Here is an 18,825-nt window from a genome sequence, read left to right on the forward strand (position 1 = left end):
CGGAGAGCTTCTACATCAATCTTGCTGCCCTTCCGATGATGCGTGAGTAATTTACCTCAGACTTACGGGTCCATAGCTAGTAGCTATATGGCTTCTTTTCTCCCTTTGATCTTCAATACAATGTTCTCATCGATATGCTTCGAGTTCTGTTTATCGTTGATGGTTATATGCATTGTACCACGGTAATTTTGCCAACGGACAGTCGAGAAAGAGGTTTTGTATACTTTTAGCGTGGTCACAATAGCAACAACGAGAGATACCTACCCAATTATGCTTACCAAATTATCTTTCATCAAGATCACTCCCTTATGGACAAACGACATGAAGATTTTAATTCTAAGTGAAACTTTAATCTTCCAGTTATTTAGGGATCTCGGAACTGGCCCAGTATCAATTAAATCCATGTACATAGACTTGACTGAGAAACTACACTGGTTGGCCTGCTTAGTTTGTTAGTAATAGTTAGCGATGGATCGACACAAAACAATGTTTGTACGTGCATCTCAATTAATCTCTTCTTGGATCAGAACCCACGTGTTATCTCTGCCTCTCTCTATATCTATAAATATAGTGTATGTAGCTAGCCTGAAACAGATGACAAGCAAAGCAACCTCCATCGTGACAACGTACAAGCAGAAGCACATCATGGGAGCTACCACCGGCACCACCGTACGGGTCGTTTCCGGGCGCATGGTCCAGCCGCCAAGCGGTGGCGGTGGCACGCCATCGGAAGACATCCACCTCACGCCCTGGGACCTTCGTCTCCTCACCATATATTACATACAGATGGGTATCGTCCTGCCCAAGCCTCCTGTCGGCGGCAAGAGCTTGGTTGACGCCCTGGCCTCCTCCTTGGCGCGCACCCTCGTCCGGTACTACCACTTTGCCGGCCGGCTGGCCGTCGAGGAGCTCGGCGACGGGACTGTCACCGTCTCTCTGCGATGCACCGGGGAAGGCGCCGAGCTCGTCCACGCGGAGGCGCCCGGCGTGGCCGTTGCGGACCTGGTGGGCTCGGTGCACACCTCGTCGCCCGTGGACCCTGCCTTCTTCTCGCTGAGCGGCGTGCTTAACGGGGACGCCGCTATCCAGTCACTCCCTGTGCTGTCTGCGCAGGTGACTGAGCTGGCGGACGGCGTCTTCATCGCGGTGTCCATGAACCACTCTGTGGGCGATGGCACAAACTTCTGGGACTTGTTCAACACATGGTCGGAGATCCACCGAGGAGGCGATGTTAACAACACGACGCCATTACTGCACGGGAGGTGGTTCGTGGAGACAAGTCCTGTGCCGATCCCCTTGCCGTTGAGCAAACTGCAGCACGTCCTCCAGCGGTTCCACCTCCCGCCGGTGCGAGAGGCCTTCTTCACCTTCTCAGCTGCGAGCGTGAAGAAGCTCAAGGCGAGGGCCAACGAGGAGATGGCCACCAACGCAATCTCGTCGCTGCAGGCTCTGCTGGCGCACCTTTGGCGGGCAGTGTGCCGGGCCCGGCGCGTTCCAAAGGGGCAGGAGACCTTCTACGTCCTCGTCATCGGCTGCCGGGGGCGCGTGCACGGCGTCGCGCCAGGCTACGTGGGCAGCGCCCTGGTGGTCGGAAGGGCGGTCTGTGCCGCCGGCGAGGTCCAAGACAAGGGGCTGGGCTGGACGGCCTGGCAGCTGAACCGCACTGTAGCATCCTTCGACGAGGCCACGTTGAGGGAGTTCCTAGACCGCTGGATCCGGGAGCCAACGTTCCCCTACTCCAAGGACCTGTCGGCAGGGGGCGGGCTGGAGATAAGCAATTCGCCTCTGTTCGACGTCTTTGGGAACGACTTCGGATGGGGGAGGCCCCTGGGCGTCCGGAGTGGCTTCGGCGCCGACGACAAGTCGGACGGGAAGGCCACGGTGTTCGAGGGGCCGGAGGGGGAAGGAAGCATGTCGCTGGAGGTGTGCTTGGCGCCGGACGTGCTGGAGAGGCTGCTCGCCGACCACGAGTTCATGGACGCGGTCACCCTTCCACTTCCTGCGTGATCACTCTTCTTCTGCGGCGGCAACCACTGTTTTTTTCCCAATAAGTCACTCTTCTTCAGTGGCAACTCCTCTATTTTTTTTCAATAATGTCATCAGTGCCGCGTGCGGGGGCTCAACCATGAGTTCAGAGTTTTTTTTTTCAATAATAAGTCGCTCTTCTGTTTCAAAGATAAATTCCTAAATAAGTGTTTTTTTTTTGCTTCGCCTTTTGGTTTATACCACCATAGAACAATATTGATTTATATGCCACAAGGTGAAGAAAAATCCCCTATTTTGGAGCAAAAATCCCATTATGCCTCCCCTCCTAGCGCATTCTATATAAGTCAGGAAGAGCACGTCGGGTTGAGGGTTGAACTCTCTTACATTGTACATACCTACACCGAAGAGTAAGAACACCATACATGCTTAGGGTATTAACTCCACCATTCAGGTCCTGAACTTGTATAATTCCTTGTGCTCAATACCATCCATAATAATTGATAGGTACGATTGACTCTACATTCACACCTAGTACTGTCAGGATTATATCCTGGACATGGTGGTCGGAATCGAATGGATGGCGGCGGCGTTATGGCGACCATTTTGGGTGCGTATGGAAGGCTACTTCGGGCGTTCTTCAAAATGCACTGAGGAAGGAGAACCGTTGAGGGAGGCGTGAGAAAGGATCTGTAAGACTCATCAGGTTTCTGAGGAAGGATGGACGCAAGGCGTTGGCAGCCTTGCACAGGTGCAGTGTGGAAGACGACTCTGGGGGTTTCTTTTCATTTATGTATTCTAGTTTAGGTTTAGTTATATTTTATTTCTTTTCATTTATGTATTCTAGTTTAGGTTTAATAACAAACAAAAATTCATCTATCTTAGAAAAATAATCAGGCTATTTTTATACATTGGTTTGCTTAGTTAGGTCTTACGATTATTTCAAGCAATAAATAAGCTGTTTAATGCACTTATTTTAATAATGCATCATATGATATATAGATCCCCCAAAACCATTGCATTTTTTATTAATAAAGCTTACGTTTCATATAAGGGAGGAAGTCCTATTATCCTCACTCTTTTTGTGGAGTGAGTTTATATGGAAATTGCTTTATCTATAATTCAAAAATCTAAATTATGATCAAGTAGTTTGCAAAATGCACATGCCTATCTATAACATTCCTGATGTTACAAACCTACTGCCCTTAAAAAGAATCTTGACCACGAGATTTTGGGAGAGAAAAGATGCAAGTTATCTACTCTCTAATATTCTTCTCGCTCCCGGGTTGCCTCATCTTTAGTATGATGACTCACTTCCACATTGCATAGCCTGATAGCCTTGGTGCGAGTGACACAGTCTGCTGGCACGAGAATTTTGATAGGCTGCTCTACGTATGTAAGGTCCTCCTCCACTTGACGGCTTCCAAAGGAACAATATCACTCAAAGGGGTGTTTTCGGACCGGCTCGGCCTTATGTGTTTTTTCATGCAGCAATGCTAGTGTCAACTTACAGCATTACAGCCTTAGAAGAGGGGTGGCGAGAAGAGTCGGTGGTGGGGAAGGAAACAGAGGAGGCATTCCAGTCTAGAATCACAACTGACGGTGGTGGTGCGCCCAACCGCCCAGGCACTATCACGTTGTCACGCGTTGGATGCACCCATTGGAACACATTTTTCCTTTTTTTGCAACCAATTTTGGGTATTTTTGGAGTTTTTTTCTGTTTTTGGTCGTTACTTGTTTATTATTCTTAGGTTGTCTGAAAACAAAATCCGGTTTTTTACCTTTTCCTTGTGTTAAGAAACATTTTTAATAACTGAAATCCACAAAAGAAGCACAAAACTTCAACGATGTGAGAGTGCCCCTTGCAAAAGGAACCCCTTTATTAGTGATTTTATTTTTCTCCCCTCTGTGATTAATATACTTACCATGGCTAGTCATGAGGCTATCTTGAGTTGAGGACTATGTGTTTGTCCTATCCAGCTTGATTTAGGCCGTGCTTGGATTGGGTGTAATTTAATATGGGTGTATCCATTTCACAAGTGTATCTTACCGAATTAGACTGACTTCCAGCAGGAAACAAAACAGACGTCTAGGGCGTGTATTTTCTTTTTAAAAAAACTCGACACAAGGGGAGAAAATCCGAAGGCATTGTATTGTAAGGTCGAGAAAAGACTCCGAACGCTGGCTTGCACAGCGCAAGTAAACGTAGCGAACATGGTGGCTTGCACAACACAAGTATACGCACCGAGGGGCTTTTTGTGAAAAATTTGAACCCTGGTTGGTAGCCCCAATACAGGAGGCCTCTACCACCGTCCTAGACGCGTGTATTTTTTATAGGTGTATCGGAAGTAAACACGATAATCCAAGCACGGGGGGCCACAATTTTTTTCATGTTACAAAAATGGATCGCATGTGTGGTCCTGCGTCTTTGGTCGAGCTTATGGAGACTTATTCAGAAAGCACGTCTTTCTTCTTACGGGGACACACGGTTGGGTACTACTCCCTCCGTTACTAAATATAAGTCTTTTTAGAGATTTCAATGCGGATTACATACAGAGCAAAATAAGTGAATCTACATTCTAAAATGTGTGTATATACATCCATATGTAGTTCATATGGAATCTCTAAAAAGACTTGTATTTAGGAACGGAGGGAGTACGTAACATGAACTTGTACATATCAACTCGTTTTGACCAAAATGAAAATTTGCGGTATATGTTAGTCCCCACAAGAAAAAAGTTGTACGTGAGTAAAAAAAAAATTGGTGAATGAGTTGTACGTGAGTATTACTCTTGGCACGGCCAACTTCAATACAATTGTGCAGTTTAGTTACAGGTAAATTGTCTTAACTTGAAATTTGGGTCAGTGGATTCTTTTTTGGAAGAAAGCGGTCGCGTAGACCCCTAACGATCCCGACGGCGGCTCATGGGAGAGTGAAGCGAGGCCAGACACGCAGTTGGATGTGTCGCCTAAGAACGAGCCGCCGCTGGATGTGTCGAGTTCGGAGGTTGACGAGTGAGCGTGCAAGCTTGCCCGGAAAAACAAATCTTGTGATTCCCTGTCTAGATGGCGAGGGGCGGCGGTAAGGGCAAACACGACGTGTTAGCATTAATCTTGTCATGATGTATATGCATATTTAGTTTTCTTTTAAGTTCCATATTTAGATTTGAGTTTGCATGTAGTCTAGATAGTCTGTATGTGTGACCGATGTGCTGGCCGAGTCTCGACAAGGTGTGTCCGTTGCCGAGTGTCACTAGTAGAAAAAGGGCATTTGTCTCGGTTCATAAGGGACTTTAGTCCCGGTTCTCGTTACTAAAGCCTCTCCCTTTTAGTCCCGGTTCTTACACGAACCGGGACTAAAGGCCGTCCACGTGGCCGCTGTCTGGAGCTCCACCTTTAGTCCCGGTTGGTAAAAGGTATTTTTACGAAAAAAAATTGAATATTTTTTTTAAAATAATTAAAAAATTTAAAAAAAAATCGATTTTCAAAATTTTGAATTATTTTCCAATTTAATCTCTAATCATCCCTCATCACTGCTCAATTTAACCTCTAATCTCTAATCACCCATCATCATTCCAAATCATCTAACTTCCCGGCCGGTCACCCATCCTCTCACTACTCCAGCCTAAGCACGCTTAATTTTCGGGTTCTATTCCCCCTTGTTTCCAAGTCTGCACTTGTTGTTTTCACGACAATAATAAGATGTTAATCCTATTAACCCTCAGGAATTTAGCCTGAGCATGAAGTCACATGTTTCACTGTTTGAGTTTGAAATTATTATTCTAAAAAACAATAATTATTTAGTAACACTAATATTTCTTCAATAAGTAGTTTGACCATAGTTTGACCAGATTTAACCAAAATTCAAAAAATTAAAATAATTATTTAGTAACACTAATATTCTTGAATAATTATGTAGTAACACTAATATTTCTTGAATAAGTAGTTTGACCATAGTTTGACCATAGTTTGACCAGATTTGACCACAGTTTGACTAGATTTGACCAAAATTCTAAAAAACTGTAATAATTATTTAGTAACACTAATATTATTGAATAATTATTTAGTAACACTAATACTTCTTGAATAAGTAGTTTGACCAAAGTTTGACCTGATTTAACCAAAATTCAAAAATAAATTGAAATTTGAGCATAACTTTTTATCCTTTTAGAATTTGAGCATTCTAAAAATTTGCAAACAGGCCATAGGCTGTCAAAATTGGATGCGGATTTTCGTGCTGAACATTTTGATATATTATACGTTTTTTCTGACATCGTATGCAAAAGTTATAGCCGTTTTATATTTTCCCTACACTTTTTGCAAAACATGTCCAAATTTAAGTTTTTAAATTTTCCTAAGTAGTACATGTAGTAACATAACTACATCTGGAAGGATTTTAATTTTTGACGTTTTTATCATTTTCTTTTGCTTTTTGCAAAACTGAAAAGGCGATCCACAAGGGGGTAGAGTCTGAAAATGCAACCTTTAGTATCGGTTCGTGCCACGAACCGGTACTAATGCCTCAAACCCCATTAGTACCGGTTGGTGGCTCAAACCGGGACTAAAGGTCCAACCTTTAGTACCGATTGGTGCCACGAACCGGTACTAATGGGCATCGCACCCTTTAGTACCAGTTCGTGGCACCAACCGGGACTAAAGGTCCCATTTGAACCGGGACTAATGCCTGTACGGTGCCCTAGCCGCTTGAACCGGGATTAATGCTCTTTTTTGACCGAACCAAAGCCCTGTTTTCTACTAGTGTGTGGTCATAGTTGAAGAAACGGCAGCTCAAGAATCGGATCAACGTGCGTGTGAAGAGGCTGCGTGAGTTGCAACCCGCTTCGTGCGTGTCAAGAGGCTGAGGTCGCGTCCAGGTCATTTGGATCCTAGGCATACGTCCAGATAGTTAGTGGTTAGTTTACTACTGTACTAGATGCATGCAACTCTGTTAGCCGCGTATGTGAAAGTGGTGGCCGGGTCATGTGTTAGTGACCGGTGCGGTGTGCACGAGTTAGAAGCGGAACTTGTGGCCTTCCGGCCGTGTGTGTGCAGTGGCGGAGCTTGGACCAAATCTTTAGAGGGGCAATGGGCTAAGGAGCAGCAAAACTATGAGGTTTAGCCTGTTTTTACTGAACATACGGCAAAAAATCTAATGAGTAGTGCTGGATTAACGAGTTGCTCGGCTCATTCGGCTCATTATCATTGATCACGTTAATATTAACTAGCGAAAATGGTTGTTAGCTTGGTTCGTTATGGGCTCGTTATGCTCATGATTGTTCACAAGTGCTTGTTAAGGTAATAAACAACATAGAAGAATTTTATGATTCCATAAAAATTCACAATGAATAAATTAAACAAAGACATCAAGGTAAGAAAAAACACAGAAGAATCTCATGATCCCATAAAAAAACACAACGACATAAATTTAACAAGGATGTTTGGTTCATGGCGGCTAGCTCTTGGTTGACTCTAGGGTCTCCTAGCGGCTAGCTCCTAGGTCCAGGATAAGTGCCGAAGTGGGCTGGCGTGTTGGGCCCTAGGCTAGGCTAACTAGCAGCTTTGTTAGTGGGCTGATTTGAACTAAGGGTCTCCTATCAAACTTTTGAAAATTAGCGAGCTAAACGAGTTAGCTCGTTAAACTCGTTAATTTTAATGAGAAAAAAACATTGTTCAGCTTGGTTCATTAACTAACGAGCACGAGCCGAAAGGAGCCGAACTATCGAGCACTCATTATTCTCGCGAGCTTCGAGTTTTTCGTCCAGCCCTAGGTCAACGCCCAAGTTGGCCCCGTAAAGGAATTTTTCAGATCAGGGTACATGCCACCGGGTGTCAATGATACGGTAATTGTCCTAATTCCAAAAGTCGCTGACCCAGCTCACCTTACTGATTCCAGACCCATTAGTTTATGCAATGTTATCTACATGATTGTGGCCAAATGTTTGATGAACAGACACCGTCCTCTCCTGGATGAGATCATATCCCCTATCAGAGTGCTTTTACTCTAGGTCGTCTGATCACAGATAATGCGTTCCTCGCCTTTTGAATACCTCCATTATATTCAGCATGAGAACAATCCAAAGAATAGTTATTGTGCTTATAACTAGACTTGTCAAAGGCCTATGACCTGTTGGATTGGGATTTCTTGTAGCAGGCGGTGCAAAAGTTAGGCTTCGCTCATTAGTGGGTACGATGGATAAAGACATGTGTTACCTCGGTGGGATATTCTGTTAAATTTAATGGAGCCATCTTTGATCCGTCTGCACCGACGTGTGGGCTTCGGCAAGGTGATTACCTATCCCCTTTTTGATTCATATTATTGCTGATGGTCTCTCCACCTTACTCAGACAAGGGGTGCAGTCACCTCTCCAACCAGTGAAAATTTGCAGTCGAGCTTCAGAGGTGTCACACCCCCTCTTCGCCGATGACACCCTCCTTTTATTCAAAGCTAATTCAGCCCAAGTGCAGTATATTAAGGGTGTCATAAACAGCAATGCAAGAGCCATGGGACAATTAATAAATCCCCACAAATGCTCCATTCAGTTTGGAGATAATTGCCCCATTGAGAAGCAAACAGAAGTCAGGTAAGAGTTACAAGTGCAAAGCTCACAATTTGAAGGGAAGTACCTTGGGTTGCCCACTCTCGATGGCCGCATGAATAAAGGAAAATTTCAGATGCTGCAAGAGAGCTTATCGAAATGTATCATTGCGTGGGTGACACTCTTTCCCAGGCGGGCAAGGAAACAATGATTAAGTCCATGGCACAGCTATATAATGGGGGTTTTGAAACTGCCATATTCAGTCTGTGATGATCTATCTAGACTTGTGCGAAACTTTTGGTGGGGCTCCAAACATGGGAAAAGGAAGGCATACTGGCTTGCTTGGGACAAAATCCTAAAACCGAAAGTGGAAGGAGGAATTGGGTTTCGAGCCTTCCGATTGTTTAATCAAGCTATGCTTGCGTAGCAAGCCTGGCGTCTCCTCACCAAGCTGGATTCTCTATGCACACAAATTCTCAAGGCGAAATATTATCCTAACGGCAACCTCGAGGACACTCTTTTTACAGGTAACACTTCACCAACATCTCATGGCATCTAACATAGCCTCGATCTGCTCAAGAAAGGGCTTCTGTGGCAGGTCGACAATGGCGAGAACATCCGCATCTGGAGGGATCCTAGGCTACCACGGCCGATATCCTATCGGCATATCTCTGTGCATGGGACTTTGCCGGCTACGGAGGGTAGCTGACTTGTTGGACGATGGCGTGGGGATGTACTCTGCCAATACTTTCGGTCGATGGGCGTGGACCGCATCTTGACGATAAAGCCCAGCCCGCATCAGCTTGACAATGTCCTCACCTGGGCCCATGATCTCCTTGGCCTCTTGATTGTAAGGAGTGCGTACAAGCTCGCCTTGGAGGAAAAAACTCACAGCAATGCGTGCGCTACGAGCAGGGAACCGGGCGACACGTGTGTCGTCTAGAAAGTAGTGTTGGGTTGTCGTGGTATGCTCATGGTAGATGTCATGGGTAGGCTTATCAAACGTGGTTGGGATCAAAGGACGTCGGTGGGTTCCGGAGGCGATATTGTGGACAAGCCGTGTGTGACGCTCGATGTACCCAGGCTCTCCATTGGACATGACACCTCTAGTCCTGCCAGATCTACTAGATGGATCACAAGAGGGCTACAATCGTTCTCCTTGATCTTTGTTGGGTGGAGAAGGAACAAGAGCTAGCTCTCTACTTCTCCTTGTGTGTGTGTGTGTGTGACAAACAGGTGGAGTGGCAGAAGAGTCGACCCTCTGCATGGAGGGTTCCTAGGGGGTCTTATAGGCCTACCCCCAAGGTACAAGGGTAAATCTACATGGGCGCGGAGCGTTGGCATATGTGTCTTCTCCTTCTCGTGGGGCCCATTGTCGGTGTCAAAACCGGCAGATCTCAGGTAGGGGGGCCCAAGTTGTACGTCTGAGGACCAATGGTAACTATGGACAAAGGACACAGTGTTTACCCAGGTTCGGGCCCTCTTGATGGAGGTAAAACCCTACTCCTACTTGATTATATTCGAGGGTATAGGTGTTACAAGAGTTGATCTACCTCGAGATCGATTCGGCTAACCCTAGATTAGCTAGCCTAGCAATGTTGTGATCCTGCCTCCGATCTACCCCTCCGGTTTATATAGACACCGGGGGGGGGGGGGGCTTAGGTTTGTACAAAGTCGGTTTTACAGAAAGGAATAAGATATCCGGACACCTATACTTGCCATCCACGCATACGGGAGTCCCTACCGGACACGAGAGATAATCTTCTGTCATGTATCTTGACGGCCCATCAGTCCGGCCCACATTAATAGACAGGACGCCCGAGGACCCCCTAGTCCAGGACTCCCACAGTAGCCCCTGAACTAGTCTTCAATGATGATATACTCGGCGTTCAGATTGTCTTCGGCATTGCAAGGCAGGTTCCTTGAAGAATACACATCGGCTTTCCTCTGTAAAAGAATTGTATCCGGCTTTTCATAATAAACACAACCCTTAGCCGCGAAGGCAGGATATATATAAAAAAGGAGAACAGTCTTTTACTGACAACTTTTTCGAGGAAGCATCAAACTTGACCCTTCAGCTTTTCGAACCGTTTTCACACCCCGCGCTCCGTGTTTTGAGGCAACACCTCGTTAGCACGTCCTGTCAAAACAGAGATCGTGCCCACTTAATACGAGATTGCACATCACTGGTATTTGGGTAATCCAACTGACTGCGGCGCATACCCACATTGGGAATAGGCGAGGTTGTAAGGCTATGGGGGGCGGGTGCTCGGTATTCACGGCCTATAAGTGGATAAAGATCCATCTTTTCTATCCCACGCCTTCTTCCTTCCTCAGCCTTTCCATCTTCGAGCTCCAGCGCCCAAGCTTCGATCCTCCCAACCGCCACCAACCTCTCCAGTCATGTCCGGATCCGGCTCTCAAGGCAAGTGGGTGGCCTCCTCCGTGAAGGAGAAGGACATCAAGGAGCTCTGGGAGGTGGGGTACCTGAGTACGGACATTGCGTACAGGATCCCTGCCAAGAAGCAGGTCATCCCCACTCCGGAGCCCGGCGAAAGGGTGGTATTTATCCCCCACTTCCTCCACGGACTAGGGTTTCCACTTCACCCTTTTGTCCATGGCCTCATGTTCTATTACGGGCTAGATTTCCATGATCTAGCCCCAAACTCCTTCCTCTAGCCCCAAACTCCTTCCTCCACATCTCGGCGTTTATCGTCGTGTGCGAGGCGCTCCTCCGCATCCCCCCCCCCCACTTCGGCTTTTGGCTCAAAGTCTTCAACGTGAAGCCAAAGGTGATGGACGGGCAGCACGCAGACTGCGGAGGTGCAATGGTGAGCAAACTCCCCAACGTCACCTGGCCCAAAGGGGCCTTTGTGGAAACTGTCAAGATATGGCAGCAGGAATGGTTCTACATCACCGAACCCCGTGGCACTAACTGGGCAGCCACTCCTGAGTTTAGATCCGGACCCCCGATGCTGCTCGCGTCGTGGATCAACAAGGGTCTGGACTGGGGGTCGACCGACGAGGTGTTGATGCTGCAAAAGCGCATCAAAAACATTATAGAAAAGAACACTAGCCTCACTGACGTGATCCAGGTGATGCTATTTTGCCGGACCCTTCCCTGCCAGCACCGGCCTCTCCATATGTGGGAGTTCAACCCGGAAGGACCGCAGACCCTGCAGTGATTCTTCGGCACGACGCACGAAGACATCTGGAGGCTGCTTTTCAAGGCCCAGAAGTCGTGGCCGAAGACGACTGACGACATCGGCCTCGACTGTGCTCACCCAGCCTCTCCAGTAAGTTTTTTAGTTTCCGAACATAACTTTAGTTCAGAAGTCGAAGGGGTATACTGAGACTTCCATCCTTCAGGGCTAGACGAAGAAGGCGGAGCGGATCAAGTGTCCGTCTCCGCTGCCCGAAAACCCAGCTGATCCTCTGCTGACGAGGATGCTGGTCTCGGCGCCGTACCAGGCGCCGGAGAAGAAGGCCAAGAAGAAGGGCAAGGAGGCCAAAGGTGGCCCCCGCCGTAAAGGTACTCCGGACACTGTGTCCGGAGATACCGAAGCTCTCTCCTCCCATGAGGGATATGAGGACGAACAAGAGGAGGAGGAAGAAAGCGAATCTCCCCTTAAGGGGAGGAGGAAGAAAAGAGCGGCCTCCGTAGACCCAGAGGCGGAGGCGTCCAAGAGGGGGAAGATATCCCTTTCGGACGACTCGGATTCACATGCCGAAGCCATCCCCGAGCGGCGTCCTAGGTCCAAGCCCCTGGCCGATTCGTAATTATCCAAGGATGCCTTACATATATCGGCTTTTATGATTGTAGTTTTTAATACACTATATTGTATGCTTCAGTCCGGCCCGCGATCTCCCCCAACTATCATCTCCAGGGAACTCGCTGGAGCCAGGGATGGTGGAGAGCAAGTCGCCACCGCGAGCCTCTCCGCCCACCGCCACGGACGACAATGAAGTCTTGTCCCGAAGAGCCTCTCCAGGCCATGGAATGGTGCGGGAGGCCGTCAAGACGGCGCCAGAGGGTAACGCCTCGGCTGCCGAAGACATGGGGGGACCAACCTCCATGGAGACTGATGACGGGGGCCATGACCAATCCGGCCCCCAGCCGAACACTATTCAGGAGACCCATACGGCTCCGTAATCGGGCGAGCGACCCCCTTTGAAGGAGGCGGGGCGTCGACTCCACCGGCGACCTCCATCAATCCGGAGGCGCCGAATACTTTGGCGGAAGCACTTCGTCATGCTTCCGTCATGGAGGAGCACCGTACCCTGATGGGTATGGTGGTTGAGAAGATTCAGTCCGCCAAGAGCGGGCTGAACAAAGCCTTTACCAGCCTATTAACAGGCTTTGAGGTATGCGATGTAATTTTCTAACCAATTTTAATAAAGGAATATGCCTGTGTATAGATAGTAGCTCATGAGACTGTCCGGCTTTAGCGAAGCCGGACAAAGGATCACATAGTGTTCGGAAGAGGTGACATATTGCTCTATTGTACAATAGGCTTCCTTGCTGGCGGCGAGCGCCCAGGCCGCAAAAGTTTCTGAACTCACTCGGAAGCTGCGGCTAGCCGATGAAGAAGTAGTCCACACCAACAAGCGGTTTGAGGAGACGCAAGGTAAGCGTGCATTGAGGAGATTGATCATATATCTCCAATGGTATATCCAAAAATTGTATATATGTTAGTCGTTTTAAACTGACTAAAAATGTTGTAAATATACTCACATTTGGTGCCGACGAGGTCGAGTCCCTCAAGAACGCCCTCGCCGAAGCCAAGAAGGAGGTGGAGGCGAGCAAGGCAGCCGCGTACAAAGCGGCCAAAAATTTGGAGGGGGAGCAGACCACCCGCTGACGACATGAGGCGCAGGTGGGCGAGGTTGAACAAGAGCTCAAGGACGCCATCGCTAAATGCGAATTCTTGGAGCAGAAGAGTTAGGAGTAGGCCTCCGAGCTCACGAAAGCTCGTGAGAGCCCGAAGGAAGCCCGGGTTGATGCCCATGGCGCTCGCCAGGAGATCCAAGAGGCGAGGCGGATTGCGGCTGGTAAGGCCTTTATCATGCAGAGTAGATATACTAGTAGGAGACATATTTTACTAACCTGAGTTTGGAGTTCTCTAGGCGCCTTTGCGGATCTGCCAAGGAGTATTGCGGATGCCGCCGCATTCTTCCGAGCCGAAGAGGGGAGCTCCACTGAGAAATTGTTCTGGTCGCAGTACCTTGCGCTAGAGCTTCCATTGCCTCTGAGCGACCAGCTGAAGCAGTTGTCCGAGCTGCATAGGGTGGCCGGACTGGCCATGAAGGACGTAATAGCCCGTCTATGGCCGGCCGAGGCCATACCTAGCAGCCACTTCGGACTCGTGAAGAGGCTGGTCGAGGCGCTTCCTCGGATCGATGTCCTTAAGCGGTCGTCCTGTATTGAAGGTGCTCGGATGGCTTCGCCCACGTCAAGGTGCAGTGGGCGAAGATGAAGGCCACCGAGATTGCCACCGCAAGGCCACCTGAGGGCAAGGAGCACTGGCGGCCGGAGAGGTATTTCGACAAGGTCCTCGAGGGAGCCCGTATTGTAGAAGGCCAGTGCTCCAAGGACATTATATTTGAGTAGTTGTGTTCAGTTTGTAAGAGCCATGCAATGAACTCATGATGTAAACAATGGTTATGTTTTTTATAATTAGTTTATCCTCCTATTTTGGCCGTTTATATGTCTGAAAGTTTACCAGTCGTCGGCTTCAACCCCACGTAAATATTACAGGGGAGTTCGAGAACACATGACAGCATTTAACCCAACGTCTTGGTCCGATGTAGGAGGCGTCTTGCGGAGTGAACTAGATAGGACTTCCATCCTTTATATAATAGATAGGACTTTGCTACACCTACGGACAAATCCTTACAGGATTGTTCTTGCAGACTAACTAGTGAAACGATGATTGGAGATTAATAGGAGGTGGGTTCCACAAAAATGCTAGAAGTATGAAACTCTACAGGATCTTGCAGGCTCATTCCATCTAATTATACCCGCCCCCACTAAATTTCAGAGGGTGGGCTATCCCACCAACTAACACCCAATCACTGGGTGCCAAGTTGCATCCCTTTGTAAAATCTTGGTAAAATCCCGTACATGTAGCTTTACTCGTGGGGTTGGTTGGAGAGCGGGTCCATATGCAAGAAACCTTACGGGATTCCATAAGTGTATCATTTCTCTAACACCCCGTGTGGATGTCTGTATTGGATTTGGTATTTCAAAAATACAAATTCAGGTGTTTGGGATGTGGATGAACACAACAGACTGAAATGGAACCAATACAGCCGCTGAATCTTAAAAGATACTGAGACTTACCCCTTGGATTTCGCTGGAAACACCCACCCCCGCAAAAGAAAATGATTCGCTACCTTATCTGTTCGCTAACGAAGCATCCCCACCCCTCGGCTCGCTCGAGCAGGGGAACCAGGAGACAGCGCCCACAGGGAAGCGATGGCGGCGCCCAGGTAAGTCCTCTCGTCAATCGTCCTCCTCTTCCCGTACTCCGGTGAGCCGTCCGCACGGCTGACCCTCCTCCGCGTCCCCTGTGATAGATCCCCTAGCCAGCCCTCCTCCTCCTTCCCTGTTGGCCCTTTCCTCTGCCTGTGGCCGCCACATAGTAGCCTGGTTTGCGGGTCGATGGTGCGATCCCTGACCCGGGGTCGATCGACCCGGATCGAGGGTCGGGGACAGGGTAGGGTCGAGCTGGGTCGCTGGATGGGTCGCGATCCCGATCGATGGGTGCTGATCCAGATTGGTATGGAAGAAGCAAAGAGAAATTGCGCCTTACCGGTTGTAGTGGGGTCGCGTCCCGCGATCCCAAATAGCGTCTCGAAGAAGAGTAGCCTTCTTTGACCCTCGATTTCAGCCGTGGCGATCCGCGTCCCGCGACCCTGTTCCTCGACCCGATCGACCCAAATTTCTGGCAACTATGGGCCGCCATGGCCTTGCCCGGGTCGTCCGTCGCCGCTCCAGCTCTTCTCCCTGTCCCTCTCTTGCTCCGTCTTCCCTCCCATGCTCCCATGTCCCCCCTCCTCTGCCTGTTGGGTCCCCATCTCCTCTGCTTAATAGCCACCAGATCCAAGTCGCATCCACTTCTTCCCCTCCCTCTACTCCTTTTTCTTGTTCTTGCACTTGAACCTATCTGAACAAAGTTTTCTAACCCTAGTTATTTGTTGTTGCAGATCTTGCTGAAAATTGGATGAACTTGAACCTATCTGAACTATTTGTTTTGTTACATTTGGAACCACGTCATGTTCAACTTCAACTTATTTAAACAATTGTGTTGTTAAATATATAATATTTGCAATACAATCATCCAATTATAGTAACACATTATACAGCTTTTGTTTTGATTCATTTACTAATGTTCTATGCAATTCCATAGTTAGACATCCAAACATGATTCCGTATTGAAACTTGAGCTGGATTCGGTGAGCCAATTCAATTAACACCCAAACAACTGAATTCGTATTCATGTCCAATACAGTTTCCTGGTTGAATTGGAATTGAAACCAATTCAATACTAAGGTCTCGAATATAGCCATCCAAACACAGCGTAATAGATATATAGAAAGATTCTCTTACAATATATGAGTAAATAACAAATACTAGCCTTTGCGTAAAAAGCTCACGTAAGTGTTCGTGGGTGTAGCATTACTCTTTATTTTTTTGAGGGGAAACGATCGAAATCAGGCTGCTGATCCGATTCGTTTTGATGGGATGGACCACATGAAGGGCAAGCAGAGGAGACGGGAAACTTGCCGAAACACCATCTTGATGATCGACTCGTCTTTTCCATCTAGTCCTCCTTGGTGCTTCCATGAAGAGGCAGCGTGATCTTCCATGATGAGGTACGGCATGGTGGTAAGCCCAGTGTGCACTGCCTCCCCCACCATTCCCCACACCCCTATCTCTATGGCCCGCCTCTGGATGACGCCCACGATGTCCTGCCTGACATTGTACCTCATGGTGCTGATGAGCTCCTCCGTCGTCGGGCCCAGGTCGGCTGTGGCAATTTGGAAGCCGGTGGCAGCGGCGGTGCTTTTCTCGACCCGCACTATGCTCGGGCCGCCGAACAGGTTGTGCTTGTTAGAAAGGGCTTCCTGGTATGCGCCGGAAAGCAGCACGGCGAGGTAGTAGCAGCCACCGCGCTCAGGGTCTAGTGGGTGAAGCGGGAGCGTCTCGGCGTTTCCTATGAACTTGTCGATCTTGCCGTCGCTGTCGCAGGTTAGGTCGATGAGTGTGCTCATTCGGGTAGGCTCCTCATTGAGCCGGCTCACAGGCATCATCGGGAAGCGCCATTTGATGCCCCACACGTCAGGAAGCAGCGAGAAGACGGAGAGGTTCATGTGGTAGTTGTAGATGGTGTTGGCGTCGCCGGCGATCCTTTTGGAGAGCTTCTTGGCCAGCTTGTACGCCTCGATCCCGTGCTTCTGGAGGTCCATGACTGCTGTCGACGTCGGCAGATTGGAAGCAGAGTAGTGATGCTGGATCTTGGTGCGCAGCTGCTCCGGGGTGTCGTCGTCGTCGTCCTTGGGCTCGGGGATCGCTGAGAGCGATTCGAGGATGATCATGGAGTGGTGCGACACCATGGCCTGGCCGCTCTCGGTGCACAACACAGGGTGCGAGACCATGGCCTTGTCGCACGTGGTCCGCACTGCCTGCACGATGCTGGACGCGTACTCCTCCAGCCCGTACGCCACGGAAATGTCGGAGTCGGCTGACCGGGTGCCGTCGTAGTCGATGCCGAGCCCCCCGCCGCAGTCTAGAGTGGTCATCTCCACCGCGTCGTACTTGTTCACCAGGGTGCAGTAGATGTCGGCGGCCTCCGTGGCCGCTTTGGCCACTAGCTCCGTGGTCGGGATCATGGAGCCCACGTGGAAGTGCAGCAGCTTGAGCCAGTGCAACTTGTTGAGACCCTTGAGCTTCTTGGCCACCTCGTAGATCCTGTCCGCGGGCAGGCCGAACTTGCCGTGCTTGCCGGCCGTGGACCCGTAGTGGCCTGGTATCTTGGTGAGCAACTTGGCGCGCACGCCGATGACCGGCTCCACCCCGAGCTTGCTGCTCTGGTGGATGATGATGTCCAGCTCCTCCTCCATGTCCAGCACCATGATAGCATTCAGGCCTATGGCACGCGCCGACAGCGCCAGCCTCACGTACTCGGCGTCCTTGTACCCATTGCAAACCAGGAAGGCTCTGGAATTAGCCTCCTTTGTGAGGCAGCTCATCGCGATGAGCAACTCCGGCTTGGAGCCTGCCTCCAGCCCGTAGCTGTAAGCGTGGCCGAAGCAAACCAAGTCGTGGACGATGGCCCTGTTTTGGTTCACCTTCACCGGGAACACGCCCTGGTATGTGTTGGTGTACCTGGTGCGGCTGATGGCCGTGTGGAATGCGGCGTGGAGAGCGTCGAGGCGGTGCTTGAGCACATTGGGGAACCGGAGGATCATCGGAAACTGGATGTCCTTCCTCTTTTGCTTTGCAGCTTGAATGACGTGCAGCACGTCCATCTCCTGCCCTGCCTTGGTCTCCTGCCCATCCGCCTTCACACACAGGTTGCCTTCCATGTTCACCGTGAAGTAGGGTGCGCCCCACCCCTGGATGTTGTACAATCCACCATAGTTAACCTTGTTGCCACCCATGCCCATAATTGATCCATCCATGTATTCTGTCTGTCTGCTCAAATAAATCAACCAAGCCATAAGATAGAAAGAATTTCGCGTTTCTGGAGTACCAAATGAGAAAATAGAACCTTACTCCCGAAGCTAGTAGAGGAGGAGACTTGGCTGCAATTTGATTGTGTGTGGATCGTTCCTTGAGCCGTTATATATATATATAGAAGAAGAAGAAGAAGAAGAAGAAGAAGAAGAAGAAGAAGAAGAAGAAGAAGAAGAACGAAATGACATGTTTGCCCTCCATATTATAACTATACAACGAAATGGACAACTTATTAGTAACCAACCGCGTGGTCCCTAGAGCTATCACGCCAACTACCATGTTCCCCGGACTTGATAGCCAAACAAAAGCTGGTACCTTGAAAATAAGTCAATTATATGGTATCGTAATGACTTCCGCATTTACTTTTTCAGCCTTTTTTACCACCACCTTACTATCTACTCCCTCCGTTCCCAAATATTTGTCTTTCTAGACATTTCAAATGTTTACAACATACGGATGTATGTAGACATATTTTAGAGTGTAGATTCACTCATTTTGCTTCGTATGTAGTCATTTATTGAAATCTCTAGAAAGACAAATATTTAGGAACGGAGGGACTATGTG

At 48.8% G+C, this 18,825-nt stretch overlaps 2 protein-coding genes across 3 annotated transcripts; one reads left to right on the forward strand and one right to left on the reverse strand.

The window, feature by feature from the left end:
* The first annotated feature begins 579 nt into the window (after positions 1-579).
* Positions 580-2,203, forward strand: LOC109764503 (uncharacterized acetyltransferase At3g50280). Its single transcript, XM_020323309.4, has one exon. The coding sequence runs from the start codon at positions 595-597 to the stop codon at positions 2,005-2,007; it is 1,413 nt and encodes a 470-aa protein (XP_020178898.2). The 5' UTR covers positions 580-594; the 3' UTR covers positions 2,008-2,203.
* Positions 2,204-16,084: 13,881 nt separating this feature from the next.
* Positions 16,085-18,431, reverse strand: LOC109764504 (arginine decarboxylase). 2 transcript variants are annotated; one of them, XM_020323310.4, is made up of 2 exons: positions 18,301-18,431; positions 16,085-18,219 (listed from the first exon to the last, which is right to left on the reverse strand). In XM_020323310.4, exon 2 carries the CDS (start codon positions 18,204-18,206, stop codon positions 16,236-16,238), a length of 1,971 nt encoding a protein of 656 aa, XP_020178899.1. In that variant the 5' UTR covers positions 18,207-18,219; positions 18,301-18,431; the 3' UTR covers positions 16,085-16,235. The 2 variants fall into 2 exon arrangements, with proteins under 2 accessions (XP_020178899.1, XP_020178900.1); XM_020323311.4 differs by having other exon boundaries at positions 18,296-18,378.
* Between the last annotated feature and the right edge of the window lie 394 nt (positions 18,432-18,825).

Source organism: Aegilops tauschii, chromosome 3 (genome assembly GCF_002575655.3).
Source record: "Aegilops tauschii subsp. strangulata cultivar AL8/78 chromosome 3, Aet v6.0, whole genome shotgun sequence".
Lineage (NCBI taxonomy): Eukaryota > Viridiplantae > Streptophyta > Magnoliopsida > Poales > Poaceae > Aegilops > Aegilops tauschii.